This window comes from Sylvia atricapilla, chromosome 9, assembly GCF_009819655.1.
Source record: "Sylvia atricapilla isolate bSylAtr1 chromosome 9, bSylAtr1.pri, whole genome shotgun sequence".
Lineage (NCBI taxonomy): Eukaryota > Metazoa > Chordata > Aves > Passeriformes > Sylviidae > Sylvia > Sylvia atricapilla.
Window position 1 is genome coordinate 20,895,722 of NC_089148.1, and position 22,309 is coordinate 20,918,030.

The window sequence follows — 22,309 nt, forward strand, 5'->3', positions numbered from 1 at the left end:
TTTTAGGGAAGGAGAGAAATGACGACTTGATGGGAAGGAAGGAAACTATTTTGCTGTGTGAAAACTTAAAAGTGGGATGGTGGAAGAGGTCTGGTAATGTTTTTCTGCAATACTGACTTGCACTAAGATCTCAGGTGAAAGCAGTTTCTACAATAGCTGTCCAGCTTACATAAAACTCATCTGTCATAATCAAACCAGTCTAATCACCAGTGAAGATGTCCCTCAGCTTCCTCTCCCACCCCCCTTTATAATGCAGTTTTGGCATTTAGTCCCTGCAAAGGAAAAACAATACACAGATGACAAGCATTTCCCTTGCTAAACTGAACAGAGCTTCCTATCCATGCAATACTCTTCAGAGTGATGAGCCCACAAACACCTGAACAGAAAGTGCCCAATCCCCAAATTGTTGTATTTTTGTGACACATACAAATACACAATTGGACTAATATGACTACATGCACCAGTAACTGAAGTGATGATTTACAATTACTTAGGTCAGGCAGTCCATTCACTAACCCACTGCAGGTATTTTTGGGCTGAAATGCCATCATACTAAGGTACATTTATTTTTAACACAATGAAAATAAACTCAAGACCTATTTTACTAAAATTACAATAATTTCACAGCATCACCTACTTCACCCATCAATATAAAGCAACTCAGGCAGAGTCTAAAAATAAGGCTGTCCATGCTAAATGTATTGTTAACACCACACTAGGCAAACAGCATATACTCTTTTCTCTTCCTCGTGCATATAGAAAAAAATTTTGTCAGGTTTGTATCAAGATGCCTACATTTTCTCTCAAGAGAAAATTTTCTCTTATTTATTCATTAGTGTTATCTCTGATTTACGGATGGGGAAAGCCCCCCAAGCAGCAAAATGACAACACAGGCAACAGAATAGTGAAGCACAGCTCTCCTTAGCAGCCACGCCCTGCCATGGTGGCTTTCTCCAAAGTACTGTCACCGTGACAATCACTGTGCTTCCATACAGTGCCACTTTGGAAAAAGGTCTTCAAAACAGGACATTTAAAAAATCCTGATACTAATCCAACACAAATTTTGGCTAGTTTGGGCCATGCTACTTAATTTTAATGATAATTTATTCCACTGTGAGGTTTAGCCACCAGTAGACATTTTGTGAAAATGAAACCATGAGTTGTTTACATGAAGATAAAGCACATGACAAGTCACTGAGTGAAACTATGTGCATTACATGATAAAAAGTGCAAAACCACATGTATACACCAAATTTACATGTCCATACTGAAAAAAATTTATCAGGAAGGTAACTTGTGCTTCCTCCTATATTATAGCCATGCACCCAAAGCCTGGATTTACTCCCACATTCATTTTAAGCTTCTTAACTGATGGAGGACCAGGCCAAAGGCAAAAAGCCATGCTCAAAGAGTGTGATAAGAGGTTAACTCCAGCCCAAATCAGTAGTATTGTATTTTCCCAGTCTTTTCTATCAGTCTGCTGATACAAGCTTTAAATCTTTTCATCCTTCCCTGGGGCAGCTTAGCTTTAATGGAAATTCAGAGAATAAATGCACAGAATGAAGGAAACAGACCATTTTGCTAATGAGGACACTGAGAACACACAGCCCTAACTCTATCCTTTTCTCCAGTACAATCGCCATTCAATCTCTGTGTGTCTTGGTTTCTCTACCATTACAATGCTACTAACAGCACGTGTGCTCCACTTCATCATCTACTCATATCCTGGAGATACCTTTGTCAGAAATAACCTTGAAACTTAGAATACAATTAATTTTTAATTTTAATTTAGTTATTTACTTACTCAAAGTACATGTCCCCGTAACAGTTTAAGAACTTTATTATGATAGTCTACATGGGAAAAAAAGCTAATATTAAAAATAAATAAAAAGCTAGGATTTCACTAATGGTTACATGATTCTTTCATTACAAACTTTGATCTTGGTCTAAGCAGTGTGGTCTTTATGAGCAGCAAGTCCCTGAAGTTGTCATTTAAACTTCTTTACACTAGTTACCATTCTAAGTAGGATTCAATCAGTGGAAGTCATTGCAATTCATACTTTACATACAGTACATTAATAAAATTGTGAATGAATGTATTGTTTGGAAAGTCTGAAGGAAAAGCTGGAAAGTCAACGAATATCTGGCCTGAGGCTTCCATAGAGACAGACACAATAGTTATGACACTCCTGTGGTATGTGTGCCATGGATTTCTGGTTTGAGCATAGAATTAATTAATGGGCACTAGAATTGAAATCCTTAATGACTCAAAACACTTAATTTTCTGTTTTGGGTATACATTTAAGGAGACAAAAAGTCAGAGCTACAGAACTAAGTATTTTTAAACAAGGGCTAAGGAAGTATGCTCTGCACTCTGCAGCCCTTGGAGCTGCTATTTACAGTCCTAGGGTCAGTTGTCTGGGACTCACTGAAGGCTCTGGCACAGAGGCAGACAATCTCTCTGCAACTAGGGCAGAAGCATTATGTCCCTTTGCCCCACAACTCACTCAAAACAAGAACTCTCGATTCTGGAAAGGGACAGCCTTTCCTAGGACAGAAATTGTCACAGGAGTTGCAAACTAGCACAGCTCAGCACAGACAAACTGCTCTATGCAAAACCCAAGCCCCTTGATCTCTATTTGGTATACTGCACTTGCTTACAGGTCCAACTAGGACTTTCTTCACATTTTTCAGGATTCTGTGCTGCTTTTTCAGAAAGCTTTCGGGAAAACAGCGTATTTTTCCTTGTGAGCAGAGTGGCATTGTGGAAAAGCAACAGATGATGACCCCATTTAAAAGTTGTTCAGCCCATAACCTCATGGCTTATCATCTGAGATGCCTTAGCTACTAACAAACTGGGCCATGAAAAGTGGGAAGGCCAGTGAATCCATGGCAAGAGACTGAAGTTAGCTTATGTTTACAGCAAAAATATCACCTTAGGGAAAGAACAAAGTGAACTTTAAAAGTGAGAGGGATGACAGAGACTAAACAGAGAGGTAATGGTGGTACCTGGCATTTTGCAATCTTGCTCCTTGAGGTCTTTGTAGGAAAGAAAAATAGAAACCTTAACACGGTGAAAGGAAAAATACATAAACTCGTATGGCACTTAAGGAGATTCAAAATTGTTATGGAGAGCTATTCAGATGGATTAAGGATGGGTTAACACTGAGAGCCAGTTCAGTCCCTTGCAACAAAAAGAGAAGCTCCCATGGGCAGCAGCATTATCCCAGCACCACAGGCCAGCAGGATGGCACAAGGCACCACAATCTCTGCTAGTCACGGTAAGGGCTGAATGTTAGGAGATAGAGTTTTGAGAGGAGATATTTGATTTGAGTCTCCCAACACAGCAGCAAATCCATAATGCCTACCAGGTACTCCTGCCTCATCTGAGAAATAGTTCACTCCTCCCTGCAGCATCAGTGGCCAAGTTTACAGTGGCAGTTCTTGAGGTCAGGCAACATCTTGTTTGACAAGAATCATGACTGCTGCTGCTCACCTCAGCACCTGAAACAGTTTTCTGCAGCAAACACCTACTGATACAGTTTTGGCAGTCAGAGCCTTAGGAACATTACTATTTGTTCCTATGCCTTAATGCAGGCTGCTGAAACCCCACTGAGACAAACCAAGCAAGCTCAGCACGATCACCATCTGAACTCCAGCACAACCAGCTGAGCAGAAATGGATGTGTCTCAGCAGACCATCTCTCCACTCTCAGAGCAAGATAAGGGGAGAGGGAAAATCCTGGGTGCAGAGCAAGAACACAGACTAGCTGAACAAAATCTGGCTGATAGGAAATGTGAGTGATAATGTACCGTAGGAGATCAAAACTGAACTGAAAGTAGGTCCAAGGCTTTATTATCTGATGAAAGATCTTGCTTCTTTTGTCTGTGAGAGGAATGAGGACTTGTCAGACTGTTGTTTCACATACTGTCCCTCAGCCATTTTCTGAGCAGACCAGAACTCTACTGGTTGCATTAAGGTCACATAACAGGAATGGTCAACAAAATGATAACACTCATGAGTCTCAAAAACACCAATGAAAAACCTAAGACTGTGAATACCTTAGAATAAAAACAAGCCCATATCCTTTGCATCAATCAGTAATACACTGTACTGGAAACAGGACTGAGTCCTTCAACATTCAAAATATCAAGGCTACTCCTGCTCTTATACCTTGATGACAGGAAAAAGAGAAACAATTCCAGAAAGCTTGTAGTGTCCAGCAAGCAACAGAACTCTTGGTGCACTTAACCATGTCACCACCAGGTCAACAGAGAGCAGCGTCCTTTCTCAGTGCTGTAATGCTGCACACACTCCATCTTCCTGTCCTGCTGATGCACAGTGACACAGCTAAGTTCCCACTGGCTGCTGCAGAAACTATCTTGCCTACAACTGTCAGCTGTGCTGGAGGAGCAAAATTAAGCCCTATAAGGATACCTCTAAAAATAATCAAGTTTAGTTCTGCAATTAGAGTTGAATATAGTGAAAGCTGCAACTTTCATAAAGACAACTCATGATTAGACATGATGTCACGCATTAAAAATTTAATCCAAACAACTTGTCTGTTTCACTACAAATAGCCAACTTGAACGTCCTGGCAAACTGTAAGGACATGATTTACAAATACTAGGTAATATTTGGATCTTGCATTACAAGCAGTGCTCCAGTCTTTCTGAGAAATAAAAATGACTTCATTCTGGGCTTAGCTTGGTCATTTCAATAGAGCAAAGCTTCAGCAGAGACAAAAACCATAACTGGACATACTGAGCTCAATACATACAAATTTTTGTTTTGGTCACAGACCACACAATTAGCATCCACTTAATATTTCCAATTCCTCTGAGGCTTTTTGCTTTATGGTACTGTTAGACTTCCAATCAGGACTGGCAATCTGGTATAATCTTATAGCTTTTTGAACTCAAATGGCTATTAGTATTAACAACTATATGATGTGCAGACTCTGAAAAGCAGTTTTGCTTTCCTCTCCTTAAATTCACATAAAAAGTAATTGGCTACTTTTCCCAAACTGCTTTGCCCTACCACCTAACTGTTCCCCAGAGCCCTACAATGAAACTTGACCCCTTTTTAACGGTTTTTTTTTTTTAATCTAAGTTTGAAAGATTTCCAAATGAATGCCATTAACTCCATGCCTTATGCAGCAAGCAGCTATGATAAAGAGCAGGCCAGAGGACTGTGTACACTTACAAAGAAAACTCTTCGGATTCCAGGTGCCAGTCTTTCTGTTTTTAGCTTCCAGACCAAAGGCAAAGGAGAGTTGAGAAGAAACACCAGAGGCTTCTGGTGAATATGCACTGACGAAATCGGATTCAAATGTAATGTAACCTACAGAAAAACACAAATATGTGAGTACTTCCTGGAATTTGAAACAATGAACCAAAGGTAATTTTTATATATATTATGACTTTTAGCATTCAGACATCTTGACTCAAGATTATAGACTAATCTACTTCCACAGAAGTGGAAGCACAGAGAGAGAGAGAGAACAGAGCACAGAGAAAAGAAAATATGAAATAGTTAATGTTTGTACTCTATGCTTGCAAAGCACTGCTAAAAAGAAAACCCTGGCAAATGCTGATGAAAAATAGCTTATGCAAAAGGTCAAACCACTAAGCTGAGAGCTGGAGAACAAGGAGATAAAAAGAATTGCAAAGCAAACTCTGATTTCTGGTTTCTAGATGGTAGTCTACAAAGCTGGCTGAGACTATAAAACCTCATCTGCTGATTCTGTTAAGGGCATAAATCTAGCCTGCAAAACAAATAAAACTAAACAAACAAAATCCAGAAGGAACAAATCCAGAAATGCAAGCGAGCACTACATTACTTTATGGAAAGAATTCCAAAAGAAATTTTAGCATATACTAGGGAAAGAAAATGCCTCTGTTCAGACTAAAAAGACACACAAGGTAAATGATCTGAGGAAAGTGGACATCATGGCAATGAGGCAACCTGTCACAGGTGGCTTTAGAACAACTAGTTTGTAGTTGCTGGAAGTCCCTCTTGCCCAGATCCTTGTACCCCAGTACTGCCTTTTTAGAAAGGATTCAATGTTATACAAAACCATAATCAAACACACAACAGAACAGCCCATCATGTTTTAGCATATACAGACTTGTAACTGATATTACAGTGGTTTTGTGGCACCTAATAAGCTCTTTAAGCACTCAGGATTTAGCCTGATACTTCATCCCACGTTATAGGAAGAAACCCCTCTAGTGTGCAATGGAGAGATGATCTACCACAGACTAAGCAGGGAAGCTGATGTCCCACCATACCGGGGACAGGCAGGTTCCCTGACAATCACAGTTCTTCCTAAAAAAAGTACAGAGGAAGCAAACATGAACACAACCACCAGTTTGAGACTGAAATGAGGACAAAGATAATTCAGAATTAATTATGTGTGCTGCTAATTAATACTCTAAAGAGAATTTAAAAGCATATTTGAGATAGAGAAAAGCAACTATGTATAGCCCATTGCATGAATTTCTATAGTGGCAAACAACCATTAATTTACCAGTAAAGTAAATGGACATTCACCCAGTAAACTAACTAGATGAAAGCTACAGACCAATTTGAAAACTAGGTGCCTATTACTGTTGAAAATATTTTCCAAAATAGAATGTAGGGTGGCTTTTTGGTTGGTTTTGTGCTTTGTTTGGGGGTTATTGTTTGTCTGGGTTTTTTTTGGATTTTGTTTGTTTTGGGTTTTGGTGGTTTTTTGTTTGTTTGTTTGTTTCCTTTTTTATTTTATTTATTTCACCTTGAAAAGTTCACCATCACTATAAAGCCAAAGCCAGGCCCTGGTCTCAGGTCTGAGACACCCAAAGGATGGAAGAAAGACCTTTTTTCACTACTTAAGAACTTGTAAAAAAGCTAGCAAATAGCTGGCTGTACACGAGCAGAGTGCCTCAGATTCTGAAATGCCACTGACCAAACATGTCTCCAGTCCCCACAGCAACAGACATCAAATCCCACACACACAGAGCTCTGGGAGCAATGAGGACATCCCTGTCCTCCTTTTTGTTCAGCTTCATTAAAACTTGTTGGAAAACTCAGTAAATCTGTATTTGTTCCAAACCCACGCTGCTTTAAAGGACGAGCTCCTCTCCTGGCCAGGCAGTGCCCTCTTCTGCTCTCTGCAGCCACCTCTGGCACCACCTGGCCTCTCAGCACAAGACACACTGGTATTTACACATTTCATAAAGAAAACACTAAACACCACAGACTTCAAAGAACCACATTTCTCTCCATTTTCTGCCTCTAAAGAATAAAATACCTCGTTTTAGCAAACTGCAGGGTGGTAGTGCTCTCAATTCTAATGGGGAAACAGAGACCTGAAAATGCCAGTCACGTTCTTAAGCTACAGAAACTGTTTTGCTTTATCAGCTCTAGAGCCAAAGTAGTTCTGTTACCTAAAAATAAGAGAAATTATTCATTTTACAAGACTCCTGCTTTGTTGTTCTGTCTAGAAATGGAGAGGTGAAAGTGAAAAGGAAAAGGTGTTTAGAATCACTATTAAATTCACAACAATTAAAAAGCTTTCATTAATACTTGTGGCTTTCAGCTGTAATCACTGCTAATTAATAATAAGCTGTTTAAACTATTAAATGTAATTACCTTGTTCTGGGCTTTAATTTCTTTATTTCACCTTGAAAAATTTACCATCACTATAAAGCCAAAGCCAGGCCCTGGTCTCAGGTCTGAGACACCCAAAGGACAGAAGAAAGATCATTTTTCACTACTTAAGAACTTAAAACCACTGCTGTGGTTAAATAACCAGGAATAAAAAACCATTTACAATCCTCTTGCACTGGCCAACAAGAGAACTCAGCTTAGGTTTGTACACTGGCTGTGGTCTTTTTTCAGAATGTCAAGTCAATGTAAAAGATATGGCTCTTATTAGAAACTTCAAAAAACTTTGCTATTTAAAAACTTCGTTATTTATTAAAAGTGGGAATGATACAATACATATAACAGACACTGAAAATTTCATCTCAGAAACAGTTAGGCCAAGTCCTTTGGGTAATATGGACATGGAGAAGTATCTCTGTTTCAACTGACCTCAGACAAATTTGTTCAAAGCCAACATCTATCAGACAAGACAGATGTTTTAGACTTCATGCAGATTTCTTCCTGTTGTTTTAGTCATATGAGAGCACACAGAGCACTCATACTACCTTAGTGAGAAAATCAGAGACTCTTTGCAACTGCATCTACTGTTAGACTTTGTAGTTGCTATTCCCTTAGCTTTGAAAATTAAAGATGTATTTAAGACGCACATGCATTACTATTTCCATACATGCATGGAGATAATCAACAACCTTTGAGTTGTATGCAGAAGTGGTGATATATCTACCCATGCCTTTGGCTAAAACCATAGGGTAAGTTACACCACATAATGGAATTTTCCTACAGTTCTGCCTGAAAGTGCAGACCCTCGGGAAAAGATACAGAACTTCAACACCAAATCAACTTTTTTCATAACTAAATTAAAGACTTCTGTAAAAATTTTCCAAATAAAGGTAATTTTGCATTACTGCACTTGTCAGTGATGCTCATGACTAAGCAACAAAACACACAAGGCAAAATTTATATGCCTAGTCCTAAACTTGAGAAAGAATATAGTTAAAGTGACTGTGCTTCTGCAGCAACCTCCAACACTATATATTCCTTAGCATATACATTCCCTGCCACTAAACTTGTTTGCATAACAGAGTACTCAGGAAAAAACTGAGTCTTGAGCAAAAAAACAACTCAGTTTTATAGATGGAAAAAAAGACCCCCAGAGCTCCACAAAAACTGCTCAGGACCATGTTGGTCATCATCTTTTTCATAACCAGTTTCTGCTTTAGAGCAGAAGGAACCTGGTGAGGAAGTGCTGAGGAACCTACCTGCTGGGTATTCAAGTCTGAATGCGACTGTTCCCAATTAACATACTCCTCACAGTGTAACTATTTCCTCCCTTATATTTACAGCTGCTCCAACATCAGTCAGTACTTGATGATACACAGCAGTGGTATCTATTATGAGAGACTTTCTTCTGGTTCTTGGAAAATTTTTCAAGCAAACTGCTGCAGAGCTACCAGCACTCAGGATCTTTATGCCAAAACCCTGCTGCCAAGCATTTGGGATTTTATGTTGCATAACTACAGTCAGAAGGTACCACATGGAAATTTCAGCCCAAGTACGGTAGGCATGATCAGAACAACTCACCAGAGAAGTGCTTATGTGAGGAAGAGTGGTTTGTACTGCAGAGTTCAAGGGAAAGCCTTGACTTTGACTATGCATCAGAGGCACATAAATGCCTCTTCCTGCTTCAGAGACTGAAAGGCTTTACAGGACTCTGAGGTGTTAAGTCATGACATCGACACAAGCACAAGTTCAACACTTCAGCTGCACCAGCACCTCCAGCACAACACCAGCCCTCTCTTTAGCTCTGCCTTGCTAAGCTTTCTGCTGCCACAGCTGTGCTCCCACTGACTCGTTCCTTTCCTAATTTCAAAATGACATTTCTGCTGCAGTGCCCGGACTGTGGCTCCAGTTATACCATACATTAGCTGAGTCGCAAGCGATCCCCCTCTCCCAGACACCATTTCAGTTTGGTCAAACAACACCAAAAGAAAATGAAACCAGAATCATCAATGGACTTGGGCATTTTTAGGTCACCTAGTCCATTTAAAAAGCAGCTGCTATTGCTTTGCCATATTATTTCAAAAACATATTAAGAGACAGCATATTATCCAAGCAGACAGCAGCACAACAGTACAGGAAAGTAAGTCAATGAGGTCCAACACATTCCTCACTCCCAGTGAAGGGCTCATTTGATCACAAAGTTGTTGCACAGCCAGCATTTTCATTGTGCAATCAATAGCTAGGCCAGACCTTCTGGGCATGTGTGCCAGCAATGGTCCTCTCAGCAAGACTCAACTTCAGCAGCTGTTTGTCAGAGAAAGCTCCTCTTCAGACTCACGTCTGGCCCCCTTTGGCACACACTCCTGCAAATAATACATGACTAACTTGTGAGGAATACAACAATTTGGTCATAGCTGAAAATTAGAGACTAAAGCTATTCCGAAAACGTAAAACCTACACATTCCTCTTTAAAAAGCATCTAAGCACAACTGGGATGTGAACCTCAGTGGTTCTGTCCTGTTGCTAGAATGCCTTTTTCCATTCAAAGGCGCAAAGCCCATCAAAGCTCCGCTGGCACTGCTGAGCCTCTGTCCAGACCCACGCTGGTCACTGCTGCCTGCACATCCTGCACACAGTTCCTTTAAGGTCTCCAGCAGCAGCAAGGTTAAGGCGGCTGCAGAGGCTTCTGTCCCCAGAGATCAGTTTCATGGAAGGCTGAGTATCACCACAGAAACCAACTACAAAAACAGTCTATGGGCTCCTGCCCTGCTACTCTGGTAAAGCAATTTGTACTACGTGAAACGCAAGGACACAAATGCTGAAAACTGATCAAAGTAAATGCTGCTGTTAAAGCACCATTCTGTTTTGCTTACTTCAAGGCATCAAATCAAAGGCTCTGTGTTTTGTTCTAAAAAGATGAAAGTTAAATGCCAAGGATTTGTAAGGTTGAATTAACTATTCCGGCATGAAGACCTTTAGATAAATTCATAGCACATTTTCCAAAACAGCCATTACAAATCTGTGCTAATAAGCCAGGACAAAATATGTGGTGTTGTATTGAATTACACTGCCTAGGCTTGGACAGCTGTTCTCTAAAAAAGAAGGAAAAAAGCATCTTAACTCTCAGATCACATAAGTACATTTTCTGACTTACAAGTGATGCAGTAAAGACAGATTTACGACATCTTAACTCATTACTCCGCTGCAAAGATTAAATTAACTCATTCAAAGTGGGCAAAACTTTGAGCAGAAATCTGAAAATTTATATCTATCTCTGCCCTAAGTGTTCTCCCACTTTTTGTTAATACAATATTTATAGAGGATAGTTTATTCTGGTATTACAAGTCAAAGAAATTAATATGAAGAAACTTATTTTCATAGTTCACTTGTGTCGATCAATACAGGAGATTTGGAATTTATACTAAAATTCACTTTAAAAACCATAATGTTGGTACATTGCTTGTAACAGAATTCAGTCAAGGATTATTCCATTAATCCACCTCAACTGCTGGGATCTGGCACTGCACTACTTTTCAGAAGCGTTTACCAAGTACTTTGGGAAGGATACTTTTCTTTTGAAAATAAAAGTAAAGAAAAAGAGTTCTCTTTAGACAGTGATTGTGATTCAAAATGGAATACTGTTTTTTCCTCCCCCTCATATTTTTGCAATGCTCACTGAATATTGTGTTACAGATTTGATACCAAGCCAGCTATAGTAGATCACAATACTAAACTTTCCAGAGCCAACAGTTTCTGAGAGAGAGTTTGCTGATTTTTTCCAAGAAACTCAAAATATGTTCACATGGCGTTACTGCTTGAATGTAACTTTGCTCGCAGGGTTACATATTTGGACTCTTAAATCAAATGATTGTATAAGCACGTTCCTAAAAGCACATGAGATCCTACTGCTTCCCTTCTGGGAAGGTCCTCCAAGGCAGACTCTGTTCAGACAGAAGCAAGCACCAGTTTTTGAAAACTCATCCCAGCAATCAGACAGAAGACCTCCAAACCAGTATCAAAGAAACCACCAACTCCAGGGAAACTGCAACGGCACTAAAAGCAAGCACTCATACCCACAGAGTTACCTTTTCCCCACAGAACCCAACATTGTGCCACCTTTGCAGCCTTTGCCAGGGATGCACCATGCCACCTTCCCTCTGCCAGATCAGCACTCATGGATGCTGCTGGGGCTGGGACCTGCCCCTTTGTCGAGAGAGCAGGGAGGGAGCTGTGATGCATGAGGCATGAAGGAAGGAAAGACCTTTTGGTACTTCCAGGATGAGGCACAACTCAGTCCTTAGGGAATGGATCTGAGTCCCAGGCAATCTACCAGGTGCATCTACCCAGGTGCATGAGGAATTGAAGTTTATTTCCAAGGCTCATGTAACACTCTAATTTTAAAAATCAATCCTTTGTTTACCCTAAATACATGATGGCAAATGGGCTGGCATTGCCCATCCTTCTTGCCCACACAATACTAGAAAATCAGATTGACTAAACAGCTCAGTTTTAAAAATCATGGGAAAGATTCACCCCTGGCATAATTCCACTGAAGCTACTGGCATTAAACCAGAGACTGATGTGGTCCCATACATTACTTCAGAAAAGAGAGACTATTATTGCACAATCTCTTGACCGTTACAATCCACCACCCAGACTGGAAAACTAGGCTGCATGAAAAAGAAGACAAGCAAACAGAAAAGTTGATAAGGACTGTCAAACTATGACCTGTGGCCCAATGCACTCTCTCCATTGAGAAGTACTCTCAAAAACCTTTGACCAAAACGTGTTTGAAAACTCCTTTTCCCTTCATCCCCGCTTGTCCTTCATCAGGGGCTGAAGGTCAGGGTGTGTTGTGCTAGACACAAAGAGCTTAAAAATTAAGTCCTACAGCACATGAACATGCCAACATCCACTAACAAACTACTTTGAATTATGCATGATGTTCCCATTATTAATGATTCAGAGGAAAAATCAGAGAATCACAGAACAAGCTGAGTTGGAAGAGACTCTCAATGACTCTCGAGTCCAACTCCTGGCCCAGCACAGTACCATTCCCAAGAGTCACACTCTGTGCCTGAGAGCATTGTCCAAATATTTCTTGATCTCTGTCAGAGTTAGGGCTGTGACCACTGCCCTGGGGAGCCTGTTCCAGTGCTCAGCCACTCTCTGGGTGAAGAACCTTTTCCTAATATCCAACTTAACCTGCCTCAACACAGTTTCAGGCCATTCTCTTGTGTCCTGCCACTGGTTACCCTAGAGAAGAGAGCAGTGCCTGCCCCTCCTCTTCCCCTCACAAGGAAGTTGTAGAATGTGGTGAGGTCTACCCTCAGTCTCCTCTTCCCTAGGCTGAACAGACCAACTGACCTCAGCCACTAAATGGCCACCCCAAAATGTGCTCAAGACGAGAACTAAACAAAGTTCCCTTCACCTTCAGTAGGGATGAAGCATCACCCTTGAGTTTGGCACCTGTTCCATGCAGAGCAACACATTGTTTTTAAGGAAGATTTAAGGTTTCAGAACCAGCTAGAAAAATGACTTGCCCATACACTGACTTCGTAGTGGTATCCAACAGCTGGATGAGAGAAAGCCCTTTGGAACAAAAGCCTAAGGGCTTGCAGCATACTCAAAAATTATCTGTAGTTCTGCCTCCAGTGTGAGCTCCAGGACAGTTCTTACCCCAATATTAACTGACCAAGCTGAGGGTCTGTGTAACAGGATGGAATTGCAGCACATTTAGACCTCCTCATGCAGATTTGTCATTCAGCTACTCCACACAACTGACTAAAACAAGCAAATTACAAGTAAAATTTAGAACTATAACATTATCAAAGGCATCACGTACCAGAGGAGTACAATGAGTATGCTCTATTAAACATACTGCTCTATTCCTGGCAGCAGAGTTGCCTGTGTCTGGTTCATAACTAGTGGGCTCCTGCACCAGTGACACTTGCTCCTCAAAAGTGTAAGAGTAGGCAATCATGCTGGTAAGATTTTACTGGAATTGCAGTGCCTATTCAGAAAGCACCACAGCTCATACAGCATCAGAAAATTCTGACACAAGTAGATGTTACAAAATAGTGCTTCTATCTTCATAAAAATGTTGGACTATTTCTGTCCACAGTTTAGTCACATAATTTATTTTCAGACAAAAACATAGCAAATTAATTTCTGATGTTTCTAAGCTGTTATTCTAAACTGGAGCAGCCAAATGCTAATAACTTATGCAAATATGTACATAATAAAAGCTATTCCTGATACAAATAACTTGGCAAATATGCAGGACTGTTACTGAAGTCCTATCTGCAATGGAAAGGGGTATTACTTTCAGAGTGCAAGAATAATAAGAGTAAAGAAACTTATGGGTTTGTATAAGGACAGAACACAAATGGCAATAACTATAACAATTACTATAACTCATACTGAGACAGTTTTGTGACAATCATCTTGAAAGTATAACCCAAAGAGTTTACTGATAAATTCTGTGTAGATACCACTGTCTATGTTAGCTTTGTTTACCTGAATTATACAAAATCCAGCTTTCCCTGTGCATATCTATTTCAATTTTCACTGAATGTGTTCTGCATTACTAGCTTTGAGAACCAGAATTTTCCTTAAAAAGAAGGTTTTTAAAAACTTCTGTCTGCAGCAAAGAAGCCAATCTCTGCACAAGCAGTTCTGCTCAGCTTTGCCACTCAAATGTAACTTTCGCACCATAATCCTTGTCGTCAGAGCCTTTTCCACCAGCTGGGAAAATCCTCACTTTGGTCACCTGAAGAGCAAGGGCTGCCCACAACGACCAGCCCCACGGTTTGGTCAATGGAAAACTGATGCCCATCAGTGCAGAGCTGGGACTCCTTTCCCCATTCTGTCTGTGACCTGAATGAAATGCTCAGGCTCCCAAAGACTAAGTGAAACCATTTGTGCCATGTGCCCTTCTGGCAGATCAGCCAAGCTTCCCAGCACTCGAATCCTAAAAACACAATGCTTCGCTCAGCTTTGCTTAAATCAGTAGATGTCAACACCATTCACATGGCATATAATGAATCCTGAGGCAACAGTCTTCCTTTTACACATCTTGTGGGAAAATTCCTTGTTGGATTTAGATCAGTTTAAGGGCAGAGGATCTGTCCCTGTACCACAAGTACAGCATCTCCTCTACTGTTGCTAGCAGCCTATTCAAAAAATGGTATCATCATACTAAGCTTCACTTTAATAATTAAGGTAGAAGACTCATGCAGAAATGAAATAAATTTCTAGATAATTTTCTATTACCTCTTTTCACACTTACATGTACATATATTGCAGATCTTGGTTTTTCTTTGGTGCATCGCCTGAGCTGCAAATTTTAATTTGCCTTCCCTTTTCCCACCTAAACTATTACTACGTAGTTGTGTAACAGGGTACCCAATGCCCTGAAAAGAAAAAATGGGTGTGGAGGGGGTTAACTGTGTCAGAGGATATACGAGTACATACTAAAAAGCAGCTCCTGTCCCAGAGGAAAAGCTTGTTAAACCAAGAGATAAAAGACATATGACAAATTTATGCCGGGACCATTTTCCTTAAATGCATTTGGGGCCTTCTAAACAAACCTACATGGGCTATTTCAGGTAAACACAAGTTTTTACTGCCTGTATTTTCAGCAAGTTAGACAGGTGCAAACCACCCAGCCAGAAAGGACGGAGCTGCACTAATGTATCACTAAAGTATTGATACATGTTGCCTTCCAACAGGTCTTGTTAGTCTAGGCTCAGTACCATACTAATACTGAATGCTATGTGCATTCAGAGACAGCATCAGCACCATCTCCTCTCCACCAGGTCTGAGGGCACAGCTGACACAGCAGGTTTGTAGCTCATCCCAACTGCAAAACACCATACAGATGTAACACAGCCAAGTGTCTAAAGAACATCACAGCAAAACTGGAATCCGAATACAGAATTTCCAGATCTCAGGGTAAATCCTTAATGGTTTAACGTCATACTTTCCACTGTTTCAAAGGCTGCAGGTGGGGAAGGGGAGGAAGTTGAGATAATAGGGCTTAAGAAAGTACATGAACATTACAAAAAAACTCATGAAATGGATGACAGAAAGACTGCAGGGAAAAGGGTTATGCCATCTGAAAGCCTCCACATGCAACAATTTTGGTCCTCAGGGTTTGCAGCTAGACCACAGGTAGATCTGGATGACAGGAAAAAAGAAACAACATTCTACTACAGTTGTCTCTTAAAGAGGCACTGTCACATAGAAAGTGTAAAATGCAGTGTTCACATCTTTAGTGCACATGCAAAACTAAATTCTTGCTTTCCAAGCCAGGCAAAGGAACGGCATGTGTGCATGACTCATAAAAACCAGAAAACTTAGCAGCAGCTCCAGATTTAGGAAACAGTTTTGTTTACTTTATTGTCAGTAACTCCCCAGCCCAAGTAAGAGTTGGTACAAATATGTGTCTGTACTACGTACGCTCACAAATAGTACTAGAAATTAAATATAAAGGAAACTGCTTTGTTACCAAGATATTGTCTCTCTACTCCCCTGGGATGGATCTCCAATCCTCCCCATTTTTTTTTTTTATTTTCAAACTTAAAAATAATCAGAACTTTTAATCTCTGTACAAACAAAGCAGCATTTGAGGAATATTTCAAAAAATGATTTTATGATACTAACTACACAAGAAAAAAGAACCCCACCAAAACCCCTAAGGAACCAGATTTTCTATTTAATCAGGCCTAGCCATATAAAACTACTCATATCTCTATATAAATGCAGAATCAATACCATAAAACCTGACAAAGACCTCCAGAAGAAACTTGTGATGCTATCAAGTATTTTCTTGCACAATGATGCCATTTTATGCACATCATATTTGCACTGATGTGTCACTGATTCTAGCTTGAAAAGAGATTTACTGAAATAAACACTGGTTTGCTTTCCAGGTAAGTAAGAACTAACTGCTGCTCCCTGCATGCAGTACTTTTCCATATGGCTTCCAGGTGCATTTTCACTGTTCAATTTACTTCGTTGTCAGTATCACTTGAAACTCAATTAGTGGAGGAAAGAAGCATGTTGCAATGGCCTCCACTGATGATATCCCTACAAATCAAGTCCCGCTGTATTTCTCTGCAAAACCAATGTCATACAGAGACACCTTTCCCAAGAGGCCCCAGAACCCCATGTACATATTCACATGCACTAGCACATCATGTCCAGGCAGAAGACACGAACACTGTGCTTCCTTGAGAGATGAAAGAAGAGTGAGCCAGACCCGTCTTCAGGGTAAGAGAACTCATGGCAAGTGAGGCATTTGGGTCATGGTCCTCTCTTCCAGTCACACTACTGACACTATCATGTTTATTACACATGACATGATGTCCAATCATAATAAAAAATTTCTTCATAAATTGCCACAGCAATTGTTAAAGAGACAGTATTAGCTATGGGCCTCTTGGGAAAGATGTCTCTGTATGACATTGGTTTTGCAGAGAAATACAGTGGCCCTTGCTTTGTAGGTGAATCATCAGTGGAGGCCATTGGAACATGCCTTCTTTCCTCCATTAACTGGGTTTCAAGTAATACCTGCAACAAAATAAATTTAACAGTGAAAATGCATCTGGAAACTACATGGAAAAACACTGCATGCAAGGAGCAGCGATTAGCTCTTATTTATCTGGAAGGCAAACCTCTATTTCCTTCAAACTTCTTCTAGCAAAATAAGTTTCAGATATTTGTACCTCACAGTGGTGCTATTTTTGCATTTTCTCCTTTAAATAACAAGTTTTCCTACTGTGTAAATACTCTGCTTATGTGTCACAGGGAAAATAAGAGACTCTTCTAGAGCAACACAAACTTAAGTGTTAGCAAAAGCAAGATTGACACAAAAACACTCGACCAATTAAAACAATTTTTGTTCTTCTATCTTGCCACAGCATGGTTTTACTTCTTCAGCTGATACAGGAGCATGGCTGTCAGGCATGGCAAGCTCCACACAATTTATGTTGGAAACTTTCCCCTGCACTGGGAGGCTGAAGAAGACTTCATTAATTCCAGCTTTTGGTTCAAACAGACACTCTAGAGAACAACATAAATATGACCACTCATGACAAATGTTGCTCCAACATCTCACACACACACGCATGAGCCCGAAGCTAGACTGGAACCTGATCATGGGATTTGTGATATAAATGGGCTCCTGGAAATGTCATCACTTCCTTAATTATCTTTTCTTGGAGAAAGTAATTACAGAAAAAGCAGTAATTTATAAAGAAGACAGTCAGAACCTTTGAGGAAACTGGAGACGACGAACACACATCACAGTCTATGATCAAAAAATCAACACACATCTGCCTGAAAGAAACGTGAGCCCACGTGCCCAGTGTGCTTACAAACACAAGCTGTAGAAAGACAGGAAGAGCCCATGCAGTAAACAGCAGCAGCAGCCCTCTTGCTCTCTACAACCCTCAAGAGCACATCAGTACCAGCAGCATCAGAGGAAAACGAGTCTAGTTTACAGCTTCCAACACAACATTTTAAGCAGCAGTCAGCAAAACCAAAAACTGTGAGCAGTCAGAAAACTCATACTGACATTTTTCCTTCTGAGTCCGTTCTGTGGTAGGCCTTGGCATGGCTTCAGACACCGCTGCACACAGCTCTCTCTCAACTGAGAACAGGGCTCACTTTCTGCACACAGCAAACAGTCCCACTTCTAAAAACGGAAAATACTGAGGATTTGCACGGCACTTTCCAAGTCATGAGATGTCACTGCTGCCTCTTTAAGCGCAGACACGCGTCAAGCCACGCTCCTGCAGGACACAAGGCTCTGTACAAACAGGCTCCTCTGGCCAGCACAGGACTTCCTCTGGCAGTTCTGGTGGGCAGTACTTGAAAGGACTGCCAAATCCAATGACCAGCAAATCCTGGCTAAAAACAACATGCAAAGACTGCAGTTCAGACAAACAAGATGAAAAAGCCACAATAAGAAAGTGGGATTTTATGCAAGCACAGATGCCTCAAAGTGCTCACAAAGAGAAGAGGGGAAAGAGCATTGTAAAGGTTTTCAAACAACAAGCAAACTCCACTTCATAAAGATATGGCAATGCCGTGCTCATCATGATGGTAATTAAGACATCTATGTCATTTTAATGTATCAGCTGCATGGGAGTTGCAGCTTTCAGCAGACATGGAGTTATCTGAGACAGACACTGAATGATTACAATTTCTGAGGCACATGCTGCCACTATTTTTAAGGCTTTATAAGGTCTATCACATGCTTGTTTTCCAATTCAGTCCAGTACTCCAGCTGGGCTCTGGGGCATGGCTGTGCGTAAAGGGAGTAACAGCAGCCTGCTAAACCACCCTGGTGAGCCAGTAGAGCTACCACAAGCTGTGGGCAAGCTTTGGAAATTACCCGGGATCAAAGATGCATGTGATGAGGAACTCCTACTTTCCAAGCAACAAATACAGGGTGTTCCTGGAGTACATTTGCCACAGCATCACTCACATCTTGACTCTGAGACCTCAGTGACACAGAGCACTGGTGGAAGCAGTAATTCATCTGGACTTCACATTCTTCATCTTCTTATGTGACATCCTTGGCTCACAAAACACCATGCAAAATGATCACAATAAAAAGCAGTAGTCAATCTCAAATTTCACAGCGAGGCTTACAGATGGCCAAACTCATCTGCCATTGTTATTCTGTATACCCAGGATGACTGATTATGTTGCATCTGCACAACTTCGTGAACCACACATCCTCAAGGAACAAGAAGTGATGCGTGAAGTGATTGGGTTGACCTTGATGGGCTCAGCATAACAGGAGAACTGGCCAGCTGAAGAGGCTGAAGGCTCAGAACCCCTGAACATACTTGCATTGAAACATACAGGTCTGCTGCTATAGCTAGAGATCCACTACTGCTGCCAAACGAAGGTGGTCAGAAATTGAAGAGGCAAGAAAAGGAAAATACTCTTGCAAAGTTCAGATTTGGTCTATGCCTTGGCAGAGGCACACTGCTTTGTTTTATCTCTCAAAGCTGCTTCTTCTAAAGCAGCAACTATTTTTCTTCAAAGCAAAGGCCTTTGACCCACCAGAAGTACTAAATATATCCACGTGCAGCACTGTATACCTATTCAAAAAAATGATTAGGTAGCAAAATCCTCATGAACTCCAGCTGTCAAGCAACAAACCTTGAATTCCCTTCCTGCCTGCTGTCAGCACATGACCTTCAGGCCCCTTCTGACCATGGCTCTGGTGCAGCAGGTCAGTATGTCTTAAATACACCCAGAAAGTGGCCCCTTTATCTGAGCTGAATCTCAAGGCTGTTTCTGGATCTGGATGCCTGAGCATGAAACAAAACATTTTTCCCTGACAAAGCCTTGGGTAAGGCTGCTGTAGTTTTAAACTCCTGAAGCCAGTTAAAACAAACACACTGGGAAATCCAGTAAATATGTAGCATAATAGGCAAAATGAACTAGGTTTTCACCACCTTCATCACTCAGATCTTCAAAGTCCTAAAAAACAAAACCACTGTATCACAGAAAAAATTATCCTGAATTCAGAATACCAGTCTATTATAATTAGCCTATTACAGGACCTAACAGCCATTTTAATATCACATCTACTCTCAAAGGAAATTTTTTAAGTTGTCATTATTAACTTTTTTGCCAAGTAGCACTGATTAAACAGTAGAGAAAGATCTCTCAAATTATTACAGCCTCAGTGGCGTTACTCAAAATTGAAAAAATGAAGACAAGTCCTTAGTTTTCCTGCCTTCATTTCATACAACACATGTTAAACATCTGTATCAGGCATAACATCTTAAAGTTTCTGAGGATGAGGATGTCAATGAAAACAATAGTGAACCCATTGCCAGGAACTCTGATTCCATGTATTCATATGTATTCAATCCTAAGTATTCACATGAGATTAATTTTATATGCCCCTCCTCTCTCCCTTTAACTATTTCAATTGTGACTGTGTGCTTGAAGCAGCTCAGGGAAATTCAACTAACAGTCATTAGAAAAGAATCCTCCGTTAATTTAGGACTTGATAATATACCTATAGAGTGACTTCCATCTTAAAATAATTTTTATGCTCTTCTGTACACATTTTTCTGGTGCAAATTTCTAGAGTTTCCAAGTGACTCAGCAAGCAGTAACTCTTCCTCAGAACAAACAGCTCCATTAGGAAGCAACTATCTCCTTTCTAAAAACTGAGAAACTGAAGCAGTGAAGATACCCAAAGCCAAAGAGAAAGTTATTGTAAGAGTTCAGTAGTTCCTGGCATTCAGCTCAGACCCAGATCAGTACAGAAACGCACACACGCACTCACTTCCCCAAGAATATTTGATCAAATAAAACAAACAAAAAAGGCTTGCATTTTTCTTGCCAAGTTCAATATAAACACTTGAGGCTATTACATGCACCCGTATTCAATTTCCTATGATAAAGCATGGCCAAATATGAATTGTGATAAAAGACATTTCTAAGAAATACTTGAAAAAGATTGAAACTTCAGGGGTTCTTACTTGAAGAAAGAAGACATTCCCAGTCTCAACATACAAGATTCCACCCATGGATTAATGAAGTAAAATACAAACAAGTTCTTTAAGATTATAAATGTGTTAACAGAATTTTATGGTATGATCTTGTATTTACCAGATTTCTGCCTTAACACAGAAGTGGTAAACTACTGATTCAGTTTCGCAAAGACTGTTCAGAACACATAATTCTATACATTTCCAGTCTGTCTTTTGTCTTTTTACCAGTTTATAGGGAAGGAAAAGCACCCCAAATCTTATGAACCCTTACTGAAAAGCCTGCCTGTGTGACAAGAGGAACACATACCACTGCCTGCCCTCCCCTTCATCAGCCACCCTTCCTATGTTTAAATTTGTGAACGTTTGTTGTCTGTATATTCTACACAAGTGTCAAAGTGAGTTAAATTAATGCATACACATATGTTGCATATTTATGAGAACCATGATAACTGCACAAGTATGTTTAATGCATGAACCCTCTAAGGAATTTGCTAGGGGAAGTTTACACCTCTCCCAGAAAGTAAGGAATGTGTAATTTAGCAGAATTCTAGCACAGTGCAGGTGAAAAACAAAACAATCCAACCTCCTCCTCCAAAGCAAGCCTTCACTTAAAGATTTTCAGATCTTGCATTCCATACTATCAGAACTTCACCCAAGCTCTGAACAAATACGTGATTCATTTTAAACGTGCTTTCAATGTTGCTAGATCTAAGTAACGTGCTGTCAAACAAAACTATTGGTTTTATTCTGGAGTCTACTGGAAATACTACATGACAAAACAGATCTCTGCCTTTGCTATCAGCATTTGCAGGCAACAGGAAATACCTCAGCTGGTAAATCAAGCTCATGTAACTTAAGGTGATGGGTACATTCTACTTTTAGACAAAGGGCCACTTGGAGTTGGTTTCTACAACAATGGAAAAGATAACATTTGCTCTGCTTTGTTCTCTGAGTCTGATCCTATAAGTAAAATCTGATCTTTCCAAGTTGTTTACACTCTTTTGCTCAACACTGCTGCCAGCAAACCTTGTTACAGCTTCCTGTGCATTTTTAGAGCAGCCATCTCCAAGGGCTGAGACTGGAAATTGCTCAGGAAATGGGAAAAGGAGGCTAAAGGCTCCAAA

The 22,309-nt window shown here is 40.4% G+C and overlaps 1 protein-coding gene across 2 annotated transcripts in view; it reads right to left on the bottom strand.

The window, feature by feature from the left end:
• Window positions 1-22,309, bottom strand: part of TGFBR3 (transforming growth factor beta receptor 3) — a 112,124-nt gene that overhangs the window by 42,098 nt on the left and 47,717 nt on the right. For both annotated transcript variants that reach the window (XM_066325197.1, XM_066325196.1), the window contains exon 4: window positions 5,206-5,343. In XM_066325197.1, the coding sequence (XP_066181294.1) occupies window positions 5,206-5,343 (138 nt within the window). The remainder of the gene's footprint in view (window positions 1-5,205; window positions 5,344-22,309) is intronic.